Source organism: Rhyacophila brunnea, unplaced genomic scaffold (assembly GCF_057557595.1).
Source record: "Rhyacophila brunnea isolate RB1 unplaced genomic scaffold, BYU_Rbru_1.0 scaffold_22, whole genome shotgun sequence".
In the NCBI taxonomy this organism is placed as follows: domain Eukaryota; kingdom Metazoa; phylum Arthropoda; class Insecta; order Trichoptera; family Rhyacophilidae; genus Rhyacophila; species Rhyacophila brunnea.
This window is the reverse complement of record NW_028232882.1, coordinates 16,463,232-16,483,478: the sequence shown is the minus strand read 5'-3', so window position 1 is coordinate 16,483,478 and position 20,247 is coordinate 16,463,232. Positions and strand designations below refer to the sequence as shown.

The window sequence follows — 20,247 nt, the reverse complement described above, 5'->3', positions numbered from 1 at the left end:
GTATACCATGGTGTACCGAACGTTGGGCGTTTTTCATAGCTGTGCTAAGAGTGACACCTGTAGAATCTTCCCGATATCTCGATTGGCGTGCAAGAATGCATGATTTCTAGTCCAATTTAATCTATTATGGTCATGCCTCAATGAAAAAAGACCTTGCTCATCATAAATGACGTTTCAAACTTTTTGAAAGAAATAGTGCCCCATAGAAACCAAGTTACAATAACCGAGCGGGTATTAAAACTTACTCGTTTGTATACATTGATATAAGTACCATGATAATACACCGTTTCATACAAAATCACAATATTAAAGTGGGCAAGTTTTGCAGAATCGGTCAAAGACATCTTTCAAAAATCTTGAATAATCCTTTTTTTGCAATGTGGGTAAAGTTAATATTTAACTACTTGCTACAATATAGGTACTTAATATATTATATATATTAGCGTTTTGGAAAGAAATGTTGTACAACAATAACCCTTATTGCGATGTAGGCAGGGTTAACTTTTCAACCACATTTATCCACATTTTTATGTCCAGAGAGAATGATATTTGAATGAATGGATGGGACGTGTCGGATCTTGATTTCTATTAGCATCGTTTGCGAGGGTCCTTTTATTTTTTCAAATTGCGTATTCTCATATTATAAATGTTTGTATTCTATACAGGTGCCGTACGTAAACAAAAAGAACTGATGACTTCATCAAAATCTTGGATGCGGGCCGCACTAACCGCGGCCAACATCGATTATTCTAACTCAGAGGAAGATCAGATGCGGTGCCTGGACATGCTCGCCGCATACTGCGTGCAGGAAGCTAACCATGAAAAGAATTAAAACATGAAACGGGATCTGTTCAAAGCCACAAACGTATACACCACTGCCGACAAAATCATCAAGTACGATCATGTAAGACCCACTTTCATTAGGTACCTATTTTATTCAACCTAGTCAAATTTTGTTCAAATTTATTTATATTTAATAATATGAAGTGAACTTTACAATTTACAAGTTCAATCAATTCACAACATGACTTGGAAAAACATAATGAAAACAACTGATTTTTCATTATACAACAGCCAAATTTATTTACTGGCGAAAATGCTGTACCTACATCTGCATTTTTTTTTGCAGAATCATCTTTTGGGCCGATCATACTTGTGCTTGTTGGAGGGTAATAAAGTGGTGGACGGCGGATGCGTAATTCAATTTTGTGTTGAATAGAAAGTGTACATCGCTTTTAATAAAAAAGACTATCGCAGCGCTCTCGGCTTCTACAGGGAAACTCTGAAAACCAACTCCAACCGCCTGGCTGTTCTCCGTTTCGGCATGGGCCATTGCTTTATAAAGCTAAATAATCAGGATAAAGCAAGGTTTGGGATACTTACATTGTAACCATAATCTAACCTAACCGAAAAAAATATATTTTTTTAAATCGGTACAAGTTCAAACATGCGCGTTACCATGATCTTACTCCCTACTTCATTTATCGTTTGTCAATTTATGGTTACGGCTGTATGTTGTAGCTTAACTACTGGGAAATGCCAATAGAAATGGCGTATTCTTACGTCAATAATTATTGTAATGCAAACATTATTCGTAGGATGTTTATCACATTTGAATGGTCAAAGACATAGCTTATAATGAGTATCTTTAGAATTATCTTTAAATGTGTTAATCGTGTCAATTTTTTAATAATAAAATGCAGATTATTAATCAAGATATAAATCACAAAGATTATTAAATATATTTTTTTATCGTAAATATGTCACTATATAATGTTAACATTAATTTTACTAATGGTTTTGTAAATGCGTTTAAAAATTAATGAATCTAAAAAATATTAACACCACTGCACATGGATGTACCGAAATATGACTATATTCTAAAACATTAGAGCGAGAAGTTTAAAAGAATACTATTTTATGTAATAAAAATACTTTATGCAGTCATCAAATGTTTAAAATAAATATAGAGGATAATAAGGTTTCAAAATTATATAAATTGATTATCTAAAACGTCTTATAAATGTCCAGGGCTATGCTCTGAATATACCATAAAAGCTCCATTTTAACCTACGCTGAGCATGTGGGCCATTTAATCTCTGTAAAGAAAACATGAAGAAATTATATGAACCTATAATAATGTCTGATTAATAAAATTACATACATAATGTAAATTTCATATATCACATGAGTATGAAATTTATGAGGAAAAGAATAAAATTCTTTCTACATAAATTTTAAAAAGATCTCGTTGCTTCATCTATCTAGTAATCATAATAGTAATTCAATCTCCTTGTGTATCCGCTTAATTCAGCAGGGTGAAAATTTTTCTCAGTTCAGTTCATTCAGTTGTTTTGTTATTTGTTTTCAGGATTGCAATCCAAGTCCAGTACCTGACTCTGCGTGCGTTCCACAACACAGAGAATCAGGGGTTGTGTGCGGAGAGGTGTTACTAACTTGCACGAGACACCACGACCAGCCTACGCAGTTTGCGCTTTCTGCATTTGTCCTGCCCCACTTTGGCCTCGAGCAGATGTTTATTATTTTATCGAGGGGATTCAGAGAATGTATGTATATCTTATATCATATTTGTATAGGCGTACAGTTAAAAATATATTTTTTACTGGCCCTACAATCTGATGTGGATCTCGGCTGCCTCACGAAGAGGTCTCATAACAGATATTTTTTACAAGAAATAGATGATGGTTTGCTCAACCTATTGGGTCCACAGCTTAACAGTTGATATTCCTAAATAATACACGTGATTTAAGAATGTAACAGTCTTCATTGAAAATATTTAACTTGGAACAGCCTCAGTAAAATACCCATTCGAAAAATCTTGGATCTTCTCAAGCTGACTCAGCTGGCATGCGATAGATCTAGGGTTGATTCCCATGTCATGTTCTAACATTTTTATCAATTAGGTTTGTTTTCTGAACCTGTTTCGAGTTATGTATGGAAGATTGATGCATGTTTCATTGTTAAATCTTGTATAACATCTTGAAGAATCTATAATTTAATTTAAACTATTAAAAAGTACTAGTATGTCAGTATGAAAATTCGAAGAGATCCTTATGCTATCTATGAATCAAATTTTGTATATAATAGAATATGACCTGGTATTCTCACCACTTAAGAAAATTGCTTTACAATAATTGTTTTGTTCACACAATAAGTTTTTATCAAGTCATCATCATCAGCCGGGGTCGATCTACAGTTGGATGAAGGCCTCCTTAGCTTCCTCCATTTTTCTCGGTCCATAATTCTTCACTGCCACATACATCCTTCTTCTTGGTCGTTCACTCATGGCTGAGGATCGTGCCCACTTCTTAATTTTGCCATCCAACTTTTTGCTGCGTTTTTTCTTATTTTTTTTATCAAGTATAAGGACTGAAATTTATGTTCTAGTCTATATAATATTGTAATTATTATTGTCAATACTGTAGGTGGGCGAATTCAAATAATTCATTCAAAGCCAATGTATAAATATATTAAGTTGTTTTATTGTATTCAACAATTATTCCTTCACTGGGCCTCCCAATGTTTCGAAAATGGCATAAAGGCTCAACCAAACAACTACGAGATAATAAAAATTCTTGGATCCCTATACGCTACATCAACTTTCAATCTTAACGAGATGTAGCTCGTGAACATCTCAAGAAAGTCACTGATCAATTCCCAGATGACATCGAAGCTTGGATTTAATTAGAGCAGTCTGATTTGCAGTTATATCATCCCATTTTTATTAATATACAAGACATAAACTTTCATTTTTAAAGATATAATAATTATGTATAACCATCTTAGTCATTTTGTCATCTGTCTTTGTTTCATCGTTGATACTAGATAGATCAATATACACTTCAGAGAAGAGGTGTTTATTATCTGCATTGTGAAACTTGTAAAACAGTTTAGTGATTCAGATTCACAATTCACCAAGCCAGTGTCGCACCCAGGATATATTATTGGGGGGGGCCAAGGAGGAGAATGTAAATTATTCCCATAGGCTCTTTTTCTTCTTCACAGCCTAATTTCTCGTTTATCGGTCTTTTGTCTATTGCACTCGGTGTACCTACACCATGGTCCTAACATCCTGAAACGGGCCCTCAGGCTCGGATATTTGGCGGCCCCCCTACCTACCGCTAAGATTAAAGGCAGTGTGAAACACTAAATTAACGTTTTCCAAATTGTGTTTTAGTTCAAATTAAGGGTACTTATACGGTGAATTATTGGCGATTTTTAATACATCTACTTAAATAATGGAGCTGTCGAGTATCGACACATAATAATCAAAAAATATATTGCAAAATTATATAAGTAATTGAAAATGGTCATGGCCATGAAGAATAATAGCGCCGCAGGCGACTTTTTTTACTATTAAAGTTAATTTATTATGTGTGTTTATCTCACTTATCTGGTCAACCCGACACGCCGGGCCCCCCATAACCCGGACCCCCAGGCTAGAGCCCTGTCAGCCCTCCCAAGCTATGACCTACACCACTCCGGAATTCGGGTGGACACGGAGAATTTTTTGACAGTTCCATTAGGGATTGGGTTTCTAAAAAAACCCGACATTAGTATTTCGAAATTTTGTGTTATAAATTAAAATCTAAGAAATTTTTATTTGTCTAAGCCCAAAGGTATAGTTTATTGGCTTTCAATTTCAATGTTTAAAACGGGGGTTTGTTAAAGTTTGGTAAAAGCTTAAAATGTTTTAAAATGGGGGTGCCAGGGCCCCTTGCCCCCCCCTGGGTGCGCCACTGACTGTTGGTCACTAAAGACTAAAATTTTTGGGGAGGTGAGCCTTGAATTTTTATTTTCTGATTTCGGGGGCCCGTGGTATGAAAAAGTTTGAGAGGCACTGGACTCAGAGAGTGGAGACTCAGTCTAGACTCAAGAGCTACAATATGTATGCCAAATTCCACCGAAAAAAATGTTCTTTTGATTTACACCACCGCCGACTGTGGTGGTTTTAGTCGTTCTTTTCGACGAATTTTTATTGTCGATTTTTTAATATTGAGGTTCCAAAATATTAATTGACAATGGACAAAAAAAAAGTATTATTGCATTTAACTTATACACAAACCTCTTCAACACAATACAGCCTAATTTCTCGTTTATCGGTCTTTTGTCTATTGTCCTCAGTGTACACCAGTCCGGAATTCGAGTGGATACCGAGAATTTTTTGACAGTTCCATTAGGGATTGGGTTTCTAAAAACCCCGACATTTTCGAGATTTTTGTGTTAGAAATTAAAATCTAAGAAATTTTTCTATAAATGTGCTGGTGAATTACATTCTGATAATTTTTATTTTGGGGGGTGCCAGGGCCCCCTGGCCCACCCCCTGGGTGCGCCACTGCACCAAGCACGTCTTTATAGAGAGCAGCAGCCATATTGTAGATCCAATTCATGGTCCGAAATATGTGTATCTATATGACTAGGGTGATCTAATGGAGCAATTTCGGATAAAAAAGTGTATTCCAAAAAAATTTATGGTGGATGTTAATCTGTAAAAGACTTGTTTTTGCAGGGTTTAATTGAATTTAAAAAAACTAACCCAACACCATCTGTAAGTTGTCTTATTTCAATGAAAAAAATATGCATCACTGACAAAGTTTAATGTGCACTATTTATGGCAGTTCTTAACAGCCTACCTCCACCCTTCACCACTGCTATCTATGCAATGTGCTGCTCACCCATCTAATGGTCAAACAAGCAATGAAATGTAAAAACAATAAATTGTTGACTACGTAGTATGTATACGCTTATACAGCAAATACTTTAAGTAATATTCTGTTTATTTCTGTACACGTTTGCTTAATCTTATCAATGCTTTTTTGTTTGCAGTATGAGAATTGTTTGAACAAATTCCACGCTCACCATAATGTGGATGATTTGATTTACATGGCCCGAGCTGTGTCGTATGCGAATCGACTCCAGTGGGTCTATTCTATACTTATCGAAAACTAAATTGATAAATAGTATCAAACTTAGGGTAGGTTTGTATCAAAATATTAGCACTTATTGTAACAATTACACGAAGCCGGTTTTTATTGTTGCAATAAGTGCGATATTTTAACAGCAGCAAGATAGGTGCTGTTAAAATATAGCACTTATTGCAACAATAAAAACCGGCTTCGTGTAATTGTTACAATAAGTGCTAATATTTTGATACAAACCTACCCTAAGTTTGATAATATTTTTCACTTTATCACTTTAGCGGTCGATAAGCATAGAATAGACCCACAGGAAGCCAATATAGCTTTGCTACGAGCCAGACGAGTTAGGCCGTGTAACGGCTCTCTACTCTACACCATGGTGCTCATCCGGAGAAGAATGTCCGCCCACGTTTTGATTGGTCACAGAAGTTTATTACTTTTAATACTTACCTATGTAACTACCTACCCACATTGATTTTTTCCTTTATAACATTGATGATTTTTATAATATATTTAGACCAAGCAAAGAAATTACATGTTACACCTCCTTACATTTTTAAGTTTAAGTCGACCACCCAGTTAAGTACCTCTTGGATTGATGATTTTTAATAGATAGGTAGTTTTAAGTATTTTAATAAATTATTGATGTTTTATGATAAATGTTGAATTTCATTTTTTCACCCTTTCCTTTGCTCAGCTGTTAAGTTATAAAATATTATTATATTTGCAGAAAGCATTACATTACTAATTACACTGTGCTCTAAAGGGATCTTATAGAATATACTATATCACAATATTTGTGAGGGTGACATTCTTTATGAACATACACAATTTTAAAACATATCTGCTCGATTAATGGAACTGCTGGAAGCTGTGTCCCATTGTATTCTGACCAAGCCGTAAAGGTCAATAATGCTAGCATAATTTGTAAAAAGCTTCCGTCACATTACGGCTAGTTATGCCGTAATTGGATATAATACTGGTGACTAAATTGGAAAAGCACATGCACGGCCAGAATTCAATGTATACAGGTTCGAATCCTGTTGGGTGTCATATTTTTTCAAGTATCAATGTTTCTGAGGTGTTTTCAAACAGTGCAGGTAGGTAGGTATGTTCTTGTCCGTTTATAGGAAGCCAGCGGCAAACAAATTTTGAAAATAGCTGATATAGGTACCTACTGGATTATTTGTTGGGTTAGGTTTTCATTTTTGCATTCATGAATTTTGCCAAAATCAGCAATGAAAATTGGCGCGGTTCCCGCCTGGCTTCCTGTAAACCGACTTGCACCGGTATGTGTATATCAGTGCCCCGCAACCTTTTCTCACCCACGACACACCACAGGTCTTCGCAGAAGACAGTGACACACATGTAAAATAATTTATACTCCAAAACATGGACCCCACATCCTGAAGGGGGACCACAGACTAGGATATTTGCCCCTCCTACCTATCGCTAAGGTTAAAGACGGTGTGATACTCTAAAATAGAGTTTTTAAAATGGTGTTTGAGGTAAAATTAATGGTATTGAATGTTTGTATTTATTAATACATCCACTTGAATTATGGTTAGTTGTCTGGTTAAGAATATTTGTTTGTCGAATATTGACACAATAATAATAAATAATTATTGTAACCTACGATCGAATGTTTTAAATTATTAATACCAGCGTAGTAAAATAGCGCTGCAGTCGACTATTGTTAATATGTGAGCAAATTAGTAATTTGTGTTTATCTTACTTATCTGGTTGACCTGCCACGCAGTCCCACCCCTGAGCCTGATCCCCCAGGCTAGAGGCCTATCAGTCCCCCACCCTGTGTATTCTTTGACTTGATATTTGAAAGAACAACTTGTTCTTGGTTATACTACATTCTTGAAATTTTTAATTATAACTTGAGTTGAAAAACTTTTGCACACATATATCGTAGATACGGTAGCTGAACTGCAATAGCCTTGTCGGAAATCCAAGAATATTCTTTTTTAACCGAAATCCAGAAAATAGCCAATGGAACATCGGCAAAATTCAGTTTTTAGAGTCCCATCGTTTCTCAATTCAACTAATTCCTCTCAAATTTATAGAGAAAGCGGTTCTATAGAATTTTCGGTATTGGTTGCGAAAGGGTTTCGAATCCAGTCATATTGATTGTATGAATGTAATGATGAAATTTCTTTTGCAGCAAAGTTAATTGTTTTTGAGACGGATCCAAAATTAATTGCTTGTTTTTAATGGTGGTCTGGTAGGTCCTTTTGAGATCCCCGGGGTTCCAGCGGCTAGCTCAGGTATCCATCGAACCCCGGATTCACAAAAAAAAGAAATTCAAACGGTTGGAGTATAAATAAAACACGGTCTTTCGTGCTCGTAACGTGGTCTTCTTATATTTTACATTTTCTTTAAACGTTTACATATTTTGTTTTAACAATAAGTTTCGCAGGTCCTATCCTATCGGAAAGGGGACGCTTACTAATTACTTTTTTCTTTTTCAAACTTCGCGTACCCACGCCATTCCAGCAAAAAGGACTCTCGTGATTGGCCAAATTTTATCGCGTGATGTTTTTTGATTTCACGAATCACGAGGACCACCCTGGCGCAGGCGCGTCGAAATTTGGACGTTGCCGACAAGCGCGGCAAAATTTATTATTTTGAATCCTTATATTTAGTCTTAAAATTATCTCTTTCATCCATCATCATTTTTACTTTTTAAATTAAATTAAATTTATCTTAATTACACCTCCGCCCAATATGCGATTTTCACACACCGGACGAAGGCCTTTACCTATGAATAAAAAAATACTTACGTGGTTGAGCAAGGAATCAGATTAGATGTTTTATGAAGCCGTTTCTAGAGGTCAGGGTTACGTTTCGACTTGAGCTACTAAATGATTATTTTACACCGGGAGAAGCCCGCCTGTAACAGGGGTGTATCACTTTGATACATTTGTAGAGATCCTTGTCTTAACTCCTTCTAGTTTATCAGAGCACGTCAATATATTATTTTCATTCTGACTACATTGTTTTATTAAGTTCATGCAGGTGCTAAAATATATTACCGTACATATATATATGTACGCAAATTCGGTTATTAAGTAATTATCGTATAATATACAAAATTATTTGTTTTTTTTGAAAGCAATGCACCGCGACACACCTACCAACGTCTAGCGGCGCACCGGTGTGCTATAGAGCTACAAGTCTCATGGCAGTGTTAAACAGAGTATGATTCTCTCAGTTCAGATGGCATCCTAGTTATTTTCATGGAGCGTACGTGGCATAGGTGCTGGTGTGTTATGGCTCATCCATCAACATTGTGTGTTGGTGTGGGTGTGTAGAAAATGATAGGTATGAGGAAATGAAAAATATATCGACATTATCGTGACATTGTTACCATAGAATACTGCAATGTAGTTACTAGGTGCTGGGAAAATTCTAGGGAAAACAATAATTATCCACTATAATTGCTTAAGCAGGGATGTGGTAAATAGACGGATAAGTACCCTAAACATGAAAGGCGCATCTCATGTGACAGATGATTTTGACGTATGATAGGCAACGACAACAAACAATATACTTATATTCATAGACAATATTTGACAAAATACTAATATTTAATAATTATTAATTACTAGCTGAGCCAACTGGCTCTCGCCAGTCTGTCTCGCTAGGTCTTGCAGACGGCTTGGCGGTATTGTATATTAATATAATTGTGAAGTGTGCATAAACGGCGCCATAGTTTTCCCTTCGGGATGGATTTTCATTTACGTCAGACATTTTGACATTTCGCTGATTTGTCAGTTTTACAATTTGCATCTCGTCGTGAAAAATGTGGTTTATTAGATATGATTTAAAACCAATAAGAATAACAATAACTAATAATATTAATTTACTGTAAACAATGGTGATATTAATGGGTAATGCCGGCGCTCCATTGGCACGCAAGTCAGACGATTTACAGTCTTCGGACTTTTTTTTCGCGTGGAGCACCCCAGGTCTGCGGACTTTTTAATCCGCAGACCAGGCTCGTTGGATTTCAAACATGTTTGATATTTTACTCGCCGAGCCGCTGAAATTCGTACGTTCACCACGCTTTACCGTCACATTATTTATATCTATGCCGACGGACGACAGCGCCATCATTATTTTACTGTCATTCAAAGTGTTCGGACATCTCACATCGATAACAACAATGGTAGATCTACGAGTGCATTTGAAAAGTTTCTTGGAAGATTTTATTAATTGTTTTAAAGACAACCCATCGTTGTGGAAGACGACCAGCCCACTATACAAGAATCGTGATGCCAAGTCCTTGGCGTATGCGGAACTTTTGGAGATTTTAATCAAGGTGGAGCCGCAGGCAAGGGTCGACGATGTTAAAAAGAAAATACAGACATTGAGGTCGGGTTACAGAAAGGAGAGAAATAAAGTAAGGACATCATATCGAAGCGGAGCCGGCACAGACGCAGTTTATCTACCCAAACTGTGGTACTATAAAAATTTGGAGTTCTTGAACGACCAAATGGAAGGTACGTAGGAATGCTTTAAAGCTATTTATTATACACGTGCAGATTATGAAATTGTCGTACCTAGCTCTGAAAGTGACATCGCATTAGATTAGCTACTATTAAGCAATTAAAACATACAGCTATGAATCATTTCTAGTCACAATAAAATTTCTTATTCTTTGCCGAGGTAGGTAATAAATAATAATAATATATAGGTACGAGGGAATGCTTTAAAGCTATTTATTATACACGTGCAGACTATGACATTGTCGTATCTCTGAAAGTGACATCGCATTAGATTAGCTACTATTAAGCAATTAAAACATACAGCTATGAATCATTTCTAGTCACAATAAAATTATTTATTCTTTGCTGAGGTAGGTAAGAAATAATAATATATAGGTACGATCATGGCGGTGGAAGCGCGGCTTATTGAGTCGTGGTCGGGTCCCAGGTTCAAATCCTGGGTCTGACAAGTACACATTGAATTTCAATTTGTGTATGAGTCAGAGTATGGACCTAATATGTTGAGCAAGTGGCTGACATCCATTTCTCGTAAAAACAAAATCTGTCAATACAAACCTCCACTCCGTGGAGGTCCATATTATGATCGGACATGGTCGAAAGAAGAAGAAAAGAAATGATCATAAAATCAAAAATCGCTCGAGTTAGGTTCCTTCAGAGACAATCAATAAATCGTCAATCATCAATCAAAATTAATGGTACAGTTTGGTTATGAGGAATACAGCGGAAAACACATTTTGAAAATACCCGATATACTGGATTACACCAATTATACCAATATCAATATTAACCGTATGAAGGAATGGGTACTTAGGGGAGAGATAATAAAAAACAAGTTTGAGTATTATGTTGTATTTTAACAATTTACATTTTGTTTTACAGAATCAAGCTCAATATCCAGCATGGTGGACGATTTGGAAAACATGTCTCCTGATGAGAGTTACTCCAACTCGTTAAACAACGAAGATTGTATTGAGGTAAAACATTTTAACTAAATTGTTACATTGGTTTAATTTATCTATTGCTTATCATACTTTCTTGCCATGTGACAGCCCCGGTAGTATTAAAATATTTTTCGAAATCTCCTCGCGCTTTCTTAGCATTGGCAGTCGAGTTCCGATTAGTCGTTGCTTCCAAAGGCGCTAAGGTGTCCTGTGACCTCAGTCCGAGCTCTATTAAACCTGTCTCAGGATTTTCCCTATCAAGGTCATGAGAAGGAGTATAAGTATGTGTTGATTTGCGACGAAGAAAGTTGTGCAGCACACAGCAAGTTAATACAACTGTATTGATATTTTCAATTTTCATGTTTATTGGAGCTTGAAAAATGCGGAATCTAGCAGCTAAAATGCCAAAAACATTTTCTATAATTCGCCTGGCTCTGCATGTCCGATAATTATATATTCTTTTACTGTGATTTAATTGCCTTTGTGAATACGGCTTTATGAAATCGTTACGTAATGCAAAGGCTTCATCGCCAATATAAACAAATGGCAGTGCATCAGAATTAGCAGTAGGTTTTTTTGGTGCAGGTATTTTTAATCTGCCTTCGTCTAAACGTTTGAAAAAATCAGATTTTCTTAGTACGCCTCCATCAGAAATACGTCTATTTGTTCCAACATCAACATAAATAAATTCATAATTAGCATTTGCAATCGCCATCAAAACAATGCTGTGGAAATGTTTGTAATTATAAAAGTGGGAGCCGGCGCCTGCAGGTGGCACGATTGCAATGTGTTTCCCATCAACTGCGCCCAGGCAATTTGGAAATTGCCATTTACTATTAAATTCTTCTGCAATCGTCTCCATTTCTTCGTGCGTATCAGGGAACTGCAACAAAAAATAATCAACATTTTATTTACAGATAGAATATTCGCCTTCAACATCCACGTTGTCGACTACTCCAAGGTCGAATCTCAATAGAGCACCAGAACCCCCATCGTTCAAACGAAAAAAATCGAATGATAGCGCCAACAAAGTGTTAGAATTAATCACCGACAAACTAAGCAAGACTGAAGATGAATTTGATGTTTTTGGCAAAATGATGGCCATGAAACTACGATCGATGTCACAGGGACAAAGATTGCTGGCCGAGAAGCTGATGCATGAAGTTGCCTTTATGGGACAAAGTGACAAAATAATGCCAGCAACTACTGTTCATACTCAACCAGTTTATCGTATATTAAGCAAAAATGTACAAAAGCCGGTATAATAAATTAATGTTTTTTGTATGAATAAATATCTTGTAAAAATATTTGTTTTTTTGTTTGTTTTTATGCCTATAAACCTTAGCTTAAGCGATACAACAAATGGTAAGTATTTGAGCTATGTTAGCAAACCTATATTATTGTGTGGCCTCATTTAGAAATCAAATTCCATGCTTGCTTTTCGAAGAATATGACTAGTATTACAATACATTCAACAGGAATAATTAAACAGCTTGCTTACAGCCTATATGGAGAGTCCTGGCTAGGTACAGCATTCTAATGGTCTATTGAATATTTAGCATGTCAACGATGGCCTTATTTGTGACTATATATATACCTATCTCAAATGCATCTTGTCTGCCATTCTTATGATGTTGCCGTCTATGATTTATATAGGTAAAATAATCCACTAAACGTTCACTTTATAAGACCAACCAATGTCTACTTGTTAATGATATATTTGTAAATTTGCCCAACTTTATTAGATGACGTATAATATAATACACACCTTGAAATATTCTCCTTTCAAAACGTCAATGATGACTTGGCAAGTTTCGGGAATTATCTTGCCCAGAGTTTGTCTTCCAATCGCAGTTCTATAATGCAAGTCAGTGAATGTTCCGCCGGCAGCCAAAAATCGCAGGGTTGCACATAATCTATCATGAGGAGAAATAGCTTCCCTCATCATAGTATTTTTTTTTTTTAATAAATGGGGAGACCAAATTATACAGTTCTGTGTATACATCCTCCGACATTCGCAAATAATTGCGGAAATCGCTCGGTTGCAAACGCAATTCTCGTATTAAATTTGTGTGGGATAATGTCGTTCGTTTCCTTATCCAATGTTTCACCCAGTATTTGTGTACCCTTTGCTTCGTTATTACATTATCTGCCACCCAATAACCCAAAAAACATAAAACGTCGGTATCATTTAACGCCATCACGATTTAACTGTCAGATATACGTATATTATCTATGCTGTCAAAGTCGACTGTTTTACTCGTCAAATTAATTATATACTCGTTTCGTTGAACGTCTGTTGGCCAGTAGCAGAACGTAGAAAAATCTGAAGACTTATTGTCGTCGGATTTTTGGCTCGCCAATGGAGCGCTGGCATAAAATGGCGCTCTTGGGTAGAGTTACAATGCTTTTTATGTCAATTTAGAAGTGTATAACATCAAAAAAGGTCATGCGTAAATCATTTCAAGTTTATTATTGAAAGAATCATCAGTTAATTTACAATTATGGAGAAACACAAATATCAGTAGATTTCTTGAATTTCGAAAAAAAATCAAAAATTCAGTATATTGGCAAATTTCAGTAGACATGGCAACACTGCTGGGTTGATCGCATAGTCAGTGTTGCCATGTCTATCTACTGAATTTTTAAATTTTGACTTGGCAACACTGGGTTGATCGCATAGTCAGTGTTGCCATGTCTACTGGAATTTCATTAGATCTACTGAAATTGTTGTCAGGAAAAGAAGAAATAATGATATTTGTGATGAACAAAAGTCACTTTTTACATGATTTTTTAAAAGACACTAATTGTGAGATTATGTCAATATGCACGCTTTCACCAAACACAATCGTTGAATTTCATACATTTTTGTCAATCAATGGTATTTTGAAGAAAAAATCAAAAAATCTACTGAACTTTGAAAATGTTAGTTGGCAACACTGGTTGATACCTTTTAAATATTTTTGGGTTATAATGAGCTAATTAAATGTATATAAGTTTCATTGGTTCAAAATAAAAATTGATTCAACAGCCTTACAAAAAAAAAAAAAAGTGACATCATATTTTAAAATTTTCCTTGGTGTCGTAAAACGCCGAAATGTCGTACGCCCGCGTTTCAATGAAATGATCAGTTTTAATCGGAATTCGTATAAATGTTATTGTTTATTTGAATATTTATAGTTATCTATGGGTGCTTGTTATAAATGTGAGTTATTATATAGTGCTGTGCATTTTTAAATCATTAGGAGACGTAAATAATATCACCTGTCGTTTTTTACATAAACAACAAATAATGACGTATGTTACCTTGTTTTTAAAAGTGATTTTTTTGTGACTGTGTTAAGTTATATTAAATTGTGCTCACTTCAACTTACAGTCACTCGAATGCATCTCATAAGTAAATATGTGGTCAGTCAATTGAAATACCGTATGTTAGTATACATAGCGTAATAAATTTATAGTGTCAAAAGACTTGATTTCCGTTAGAGGTGTAGAAACTTAACTTAAACAGAGAACTTAATTCATAAAAATTTGAATAAATCAGTTCTAATATGTTTATCGATCAATCTTATTATGATTAGTTTGTGAAAATTGATTGTATATATCGGTTAAAACGCATTTTAAATTTAAAGCGGCCATCTTTGTTTAGTCGGTTCGAGTGTTGCAAACATTGTGAAAAAATAAATTCCCATATTGTCAATAATGTGACGTATGTGCCGGAAAGCTTTAGAGAAACATCAATATTATATCGCAAGATAACTTAAATTCGGAAAACCCTTCCTTTCATACTCTATATGACCTATTTGAATTTCGAACATTCCATAAGTGTGTTTGGCGTTTTAACCCATCGGACGTGACGAATAAGGCACACAATCGCTCGCAAAAACGGGCAAATCTGTAGGATAATAATATATAGGAGATTCATGATTCTTATGCTGTCATTCGAAACAATAAGGTGGATAATAACTACTTATAATTTTGTTTATTGGTTGTCTTATTATTAAACGTACTTAAAATTGGGATTTTTAAAGTACCTAACTAGCGTTGGATCTTACTCGTAATAAATTAATGCATAACGAAACATTTATCAACGCACGAGGTCTAAAGATACAGTGAAAGCCATCAATAATTTGTAAGATAAATAATAATATAATATTGTGACATTGGAGTGGTGAAAACAGTTTTTGGTGACAGCTATGACTGTTGCGAATGGCTTCGCAAAGTATATTTTGACGACGCACCAATAAAAATATATACAGGTGCTTTCCAAATTGAAGCACGAAGATGTTGATTATCATGGATTAAGTGTAAATGGAAAACAGATAGAAGCCGTATTGAGGTCCATTTACCTGGATCACCCAATGTTAAAACTCCAACTTTTTTTGGGTGCGTTTGTTTGTGCATCGTTAGTGCACGTTTGTGCACGATTTTTTTTCGTTTGTGCACCTATAATAACCGAAAAATTCCAATTTCAAATTGGGTGTTCCAGCTAAACGTTGGGTCACCTAATGTTGAAATTTCAACTTTTTTTGTGTGCATTCGTTTGTGCATCGTTAGTGCACGTTTGTGCACGCGTTTCTTTCGTTTGTGCACGCACATTAAGGGGTTTATTCAGATTTCAATTTGGGTGACCCAGCTAAATGCTGGATACTTGTGTCACTAAACTTGGATTTTTTTCAAAATTTAAATTGTAAACACTAGTGCCTTGGTAGTGACCGTTAGTGCACGATTCTTTTTTGCCTTTTCATCTGTATTCAGCGCGCTATTTGATTTTTAAGTTTGTATGCAAAACCTGAATGCGTGGGTTTAAAAATATTTTTTTTAATGAAATCTCTTGTCGCATAGCTAATGCGCAATTCTGCATACTTTTTTAATTTTTTTCTCATATAGTGCGTGAGATATTTGATATGAAATATTTGATGAACGTTAAGTTGAACCACCCAACAAACTTTTTTAACTTTTTATTAGGTCATCAATTTGTCTATTATTGGCTTACGTTTGTGCATGTGCTTTTTTTTGATTTCGAGATTATATCTTGAGAGATATTATTTTTTTAAATTTAGTGACTTGATACTTGAACCATTAAATTTACCTTAAAATTGTTTTGTTAAGTGCATACGATTACATATATTTTTTTAAACTTTTAACATGATTTTTCAATTTTTTATCTTTTACATTAAGCTATAAATTTGATTTTGAATGGCCCTCAAGTTTTAACATCAAACATTTTTTTCCACACTTTTTAAATGCACACCTTTGAGTAATTTAATTACATGATTTTTCATGTATTTTGTATTGTTTTTCCATGTAAATTACGCGAAAAATTCCCATTTTTCCATTTTCACTAAGTACCCCGTCAAAATATCCCGAACAAAAACAACCGCATCCGTTTGGAAGATCCAGTCAACAGAGTCTCGCAAAATAGCCAAAACGGTGTATGCTCTCTAAATATTTCGGTCTATAATAGATTACTTAAAACTTAATATTTTGTATACACAAAAGTGTCAAATCTTTAAAAAAATCATTTTTAAACTTAAAATTTGTCTTTTTATTTATGATTTTGTTAATTTCATAAGCAAAAACGCAGTAAATAATAAGTATACTTAGGTACCTTTTGTTTTTAACTTATGATCCGTAATAAGAAATAAATAAGTTATAATACAATAATTAGGTTGGTATGCATATTTTTGAAAAATGCAATGTATTTTTATGCAACGATATTTTCTTCAAAAGATAATATTGGAATGACAAAAAACTGTTTTAAAATAAAACGGACTGGTTTAGGAAATTTGAACACTTTTAGTATTTTAATGTTATAAATGAGTAAATCTGGTAATTTTTACAAAATATTTATTAACATAGAATATAGAGGAGTTACATGGTTTGCTTTTGTTTTTTTGAGATTTGAGCTGGGAGTTACAATGTTTGAATTAAAATAAACAGCACCAAGTTTTACAGTATCTATTGCTTGTCTACATTATGTTGGAAAATTCAATAAAATCGCATAAATAGGGGTAATAAGCATCACATAAATGAACAAAATAATATTTAATTCATTTTAATTTTCGAGTTAGCTTTCAAATGACAGATTATTATAAAATTAGTGATAATCAGCCACCATACTTGTTTTCAAGAACTGAAGGTATTCTTAGTTATTTTATTTCATGCCTTTCTTGATATAGTTGAGGAAGGCTGCAAAGAATTTTGGTTGCATAATAGTACTTTAATTTATTCGTACAGGGACAAAGAGATTGGAGGGAGCTCTTGCTATTCTTCACCAAAACGCAGTTTAAATTAATATTTCCATTTATTAGATCCATTATATTGCAGTGCTCGAATATAAGTCATTAGTTTTCCTCCTGGTCGTACCTATGGATTTGTAAAATCTAACACCAATATTTTTTTTATTAAAATGATGGCATAAATATGTAACATGGTATCTTCTTCTTCTTCCACGGTGCTACATCCCGGGGTGGGATTTGGCCTCCTCCACAACCGCTCTCCACTCACTCCGGTCTCTCGCCACACTTCTCCAGTTACCGGATCTTCCTATATGAAGCCAGTCAATTTCTACGGCGTCAGCCCATCTCTTTCTTGGACGGCCTCTGGGCCTCTTCCGTTGGGGTAGCCACTTCGTCATGATCCTTGGCGCTCTAACTTCAGGCATTCTCTCCACATGCCCCGCCCATCGTAGTCTTTGGAACTTACAGTGTCTTATGATTGTTTGCTGTTCAATCAGCTCTTCCAACTCGTGGCTCATTTTAATTCTGTAGTTCCCATTTTCCAACGTGGGTCCAAAGATTTTCCGGAGTATTTCGCTCGAAGACAGCTAATTTGTTTTCTTCGTTTTGAGTCAAGCACCAAGTCTCACAGCCATATAAGTGACCACTGGCCTTATAATCGTTTTATAAATTAGAAGTTTACTTCTTCGGCCTAGAATTTTCGACCCCACCAGTCGCTTGCAGGCATGCCAGCATTTATTCCCGGAGATAAGGCGGATTTTTATCTCCTCTGCTGTCTTATTTTGGGTATTTAGGCTGGATCCGAGATACGTGAACTTGTCCACCCCTTCATATGCATGCTGTCCTATGACTATATTCTGCAGCGGTACCTGATCGCGTGTGCTGACCATATACTTAGTTTTTGACTGGCTTATTTCCAGCCCAGCGTTTTCTGCTTTTATTTTCATAGTGCCACCATGGTCGATCATCCTCTGTTTGGATCTGCTTGTAATTAGTATCCGTCAGTGTGGTCTTTATAAGCCTTACTAGTTTTAAGGGAATTCCCAGTATTTTTAGGCTTTGCAGCATCTTATCCCTATTCACACTGGCGAAAGCTTGTTTAAAATCAATAAGCAGGTGGTGGAGTGTCAGGTTGTATTCGTGCGCTTTCTCCATAGTTTGCCTCATGAGATGGATGTGATCTATGGTGGATCTATTTGGTCGGAAGCCGCATTGGTATTCTCCCAGGATTTCCTCACCATAGATCATTAACCTGCTATACAGTACAGATGAGAAAACTTTATAAGCTGTGTTTAGAATTGTGATCCCTCTGTAGTTATCGCAGATTGTTTTGTCTCCCTTTTTCAGAATAGGCACGATTATTATACCCATCTTCCATTCCTCAGGTAGAATTTCTTTTTCCCAAATATTGAGAATTATCTTGTGGATATTTGCTTCCAGTGTAGGGCCACCAGTCTTTATCAGCTCGGCTGTTTCCTGTCGGTTCCAGGTGCTTTATTGTTTTTCAGCGTTCTTAATGCTCTTCTTACTTCAGGCAGAGTAGGCTCATCAATAAATTCCTCAGCAGTGTGGTACAATACTTCTTCCGTTTCCTCATGACCATTATTATAAGCCTGATTTAAAAGTGTTGTGAAATAGCCTTTCCATCTTTCCATAATGTCCTTCTTTTTGATCAGCATTTGTCCTTCACTATCCTTACAGGAGTTTAATCAGGGTTGATAGGATTTAGTCTTGTAAAATTTTCTGGGATCATTGTTTCTTCTTTGACATTCCATGTCTTGAAGTATTCTCATGAGCATCAATCGCTTTTTCTCTCGACAGAGCTTTGTTGCAGTTTTTCTCTTTTCTTTATAAGTTTCGTAATTTTGGCGAGTTTCCCTTTGTAGGCATTTCTTCCTTGCTTCATTTTTTTTCAAACAGTGCTTGCCTGCAATCATCATCAAACCATCCTGCATCTATTTTTGCTTTGTTTTCCCCCAAAATTTCTGTGGCACTCGTGATAACACAGTTTTTTGTATTTTCCCAGTCCACATTCACATCATCGGTTATTAAAGTCATTTTTAAGTTTGTTTCTATAGATTCCTGGTATTTATCCAAAATTTCTTCATCCCTCAATTTTTCAGCTCTCCATTTAGTTCTTCTCTGGCCTTCTTTTTTCAGTATTAAGGAGATTTTTTGTTTTAATTTTGCTCTCACCAGGAAGTGATCAGAATCGCAATTGACTTCTCTGCAGACGCGCACATCCTCCACTGTTGTCGCTCTTCTTTTTGATATAAGAATGTGATCATTCTATTTGGTTGCATGTATTACTTCCAGGTAGTTTCCAGGTTCCTTTGTGGATATTTTTATGTTTAAACCATGTACTACTAATTAATAAATTATTTGCAGCCGCTAAAAAGCATAGACGTTCACCATTATCGATTGTCGTTTGATGCAAACTGTGCTGCCCAGCTACTTATTTAAATGCTTCATCTTTTCCAACTTTTGCATTGAAGTCTCCCAAGATAATTAGAGCATCATGTGGGAAGACTTTTTCGCAGGCTCTCTGCAGATCTTCATAGAATCTATCCTTAATTTCCTCGGTCGCATCATCAGTTGGGGCATA

The 20,247-nt window shown here is 35.4% G+C and overlaps 1 protein-coding gene and 1 long non-coding RNA gene across 2 annotated transcripts in view; both read left to right on the top strand.

The window, feature by feature from the left end:
• The window catches only part of LOC147070101 (uncharacterized), a 593,776-nt gene that overhangs the window by 440,648 nt on the left and 132,881 nt on the right, over positions 1 to 20,247 (top strand). The gene's annotated exons all lie outside the window — the stretch shown is intronic.
• On the top strand, positions 10,209 to 12,700 carry LOC147070106 (uncharacterized). Its single transcript, XM_085949819.1, has 2 exons — positions 10,209 to 11,433; positions 12,318 to 12,700. Exons 1-2 carry the CDS (start codon positions 11,359 to 11,361, stop codon positions 12,663 to 12,665), a joined length of 423 nt encoding a protein of 140 aa, XP_085805945.1. The 5' UTR covers positions 10,209 to 11,358; the 3' UTR covers positions 12,666 to 12,700.

Bases quoted from the DNA above. Each gene is read 5' to 3' on its own strand.
- LOC147070106 (XM_085949819.1), top strand. From the start codon at position 11,359: ATGGTGGACGATTTGGAAAACATGTCTCCTGATGAGAGTTACTCCAAC. The intron at 11,434-12,317 runs GTAAAACATTTT...TTTTATTTACAG, and splicing joins ACAACGAAGATTGTATTGAG to ATAGAATATTCGCCTTCAAC.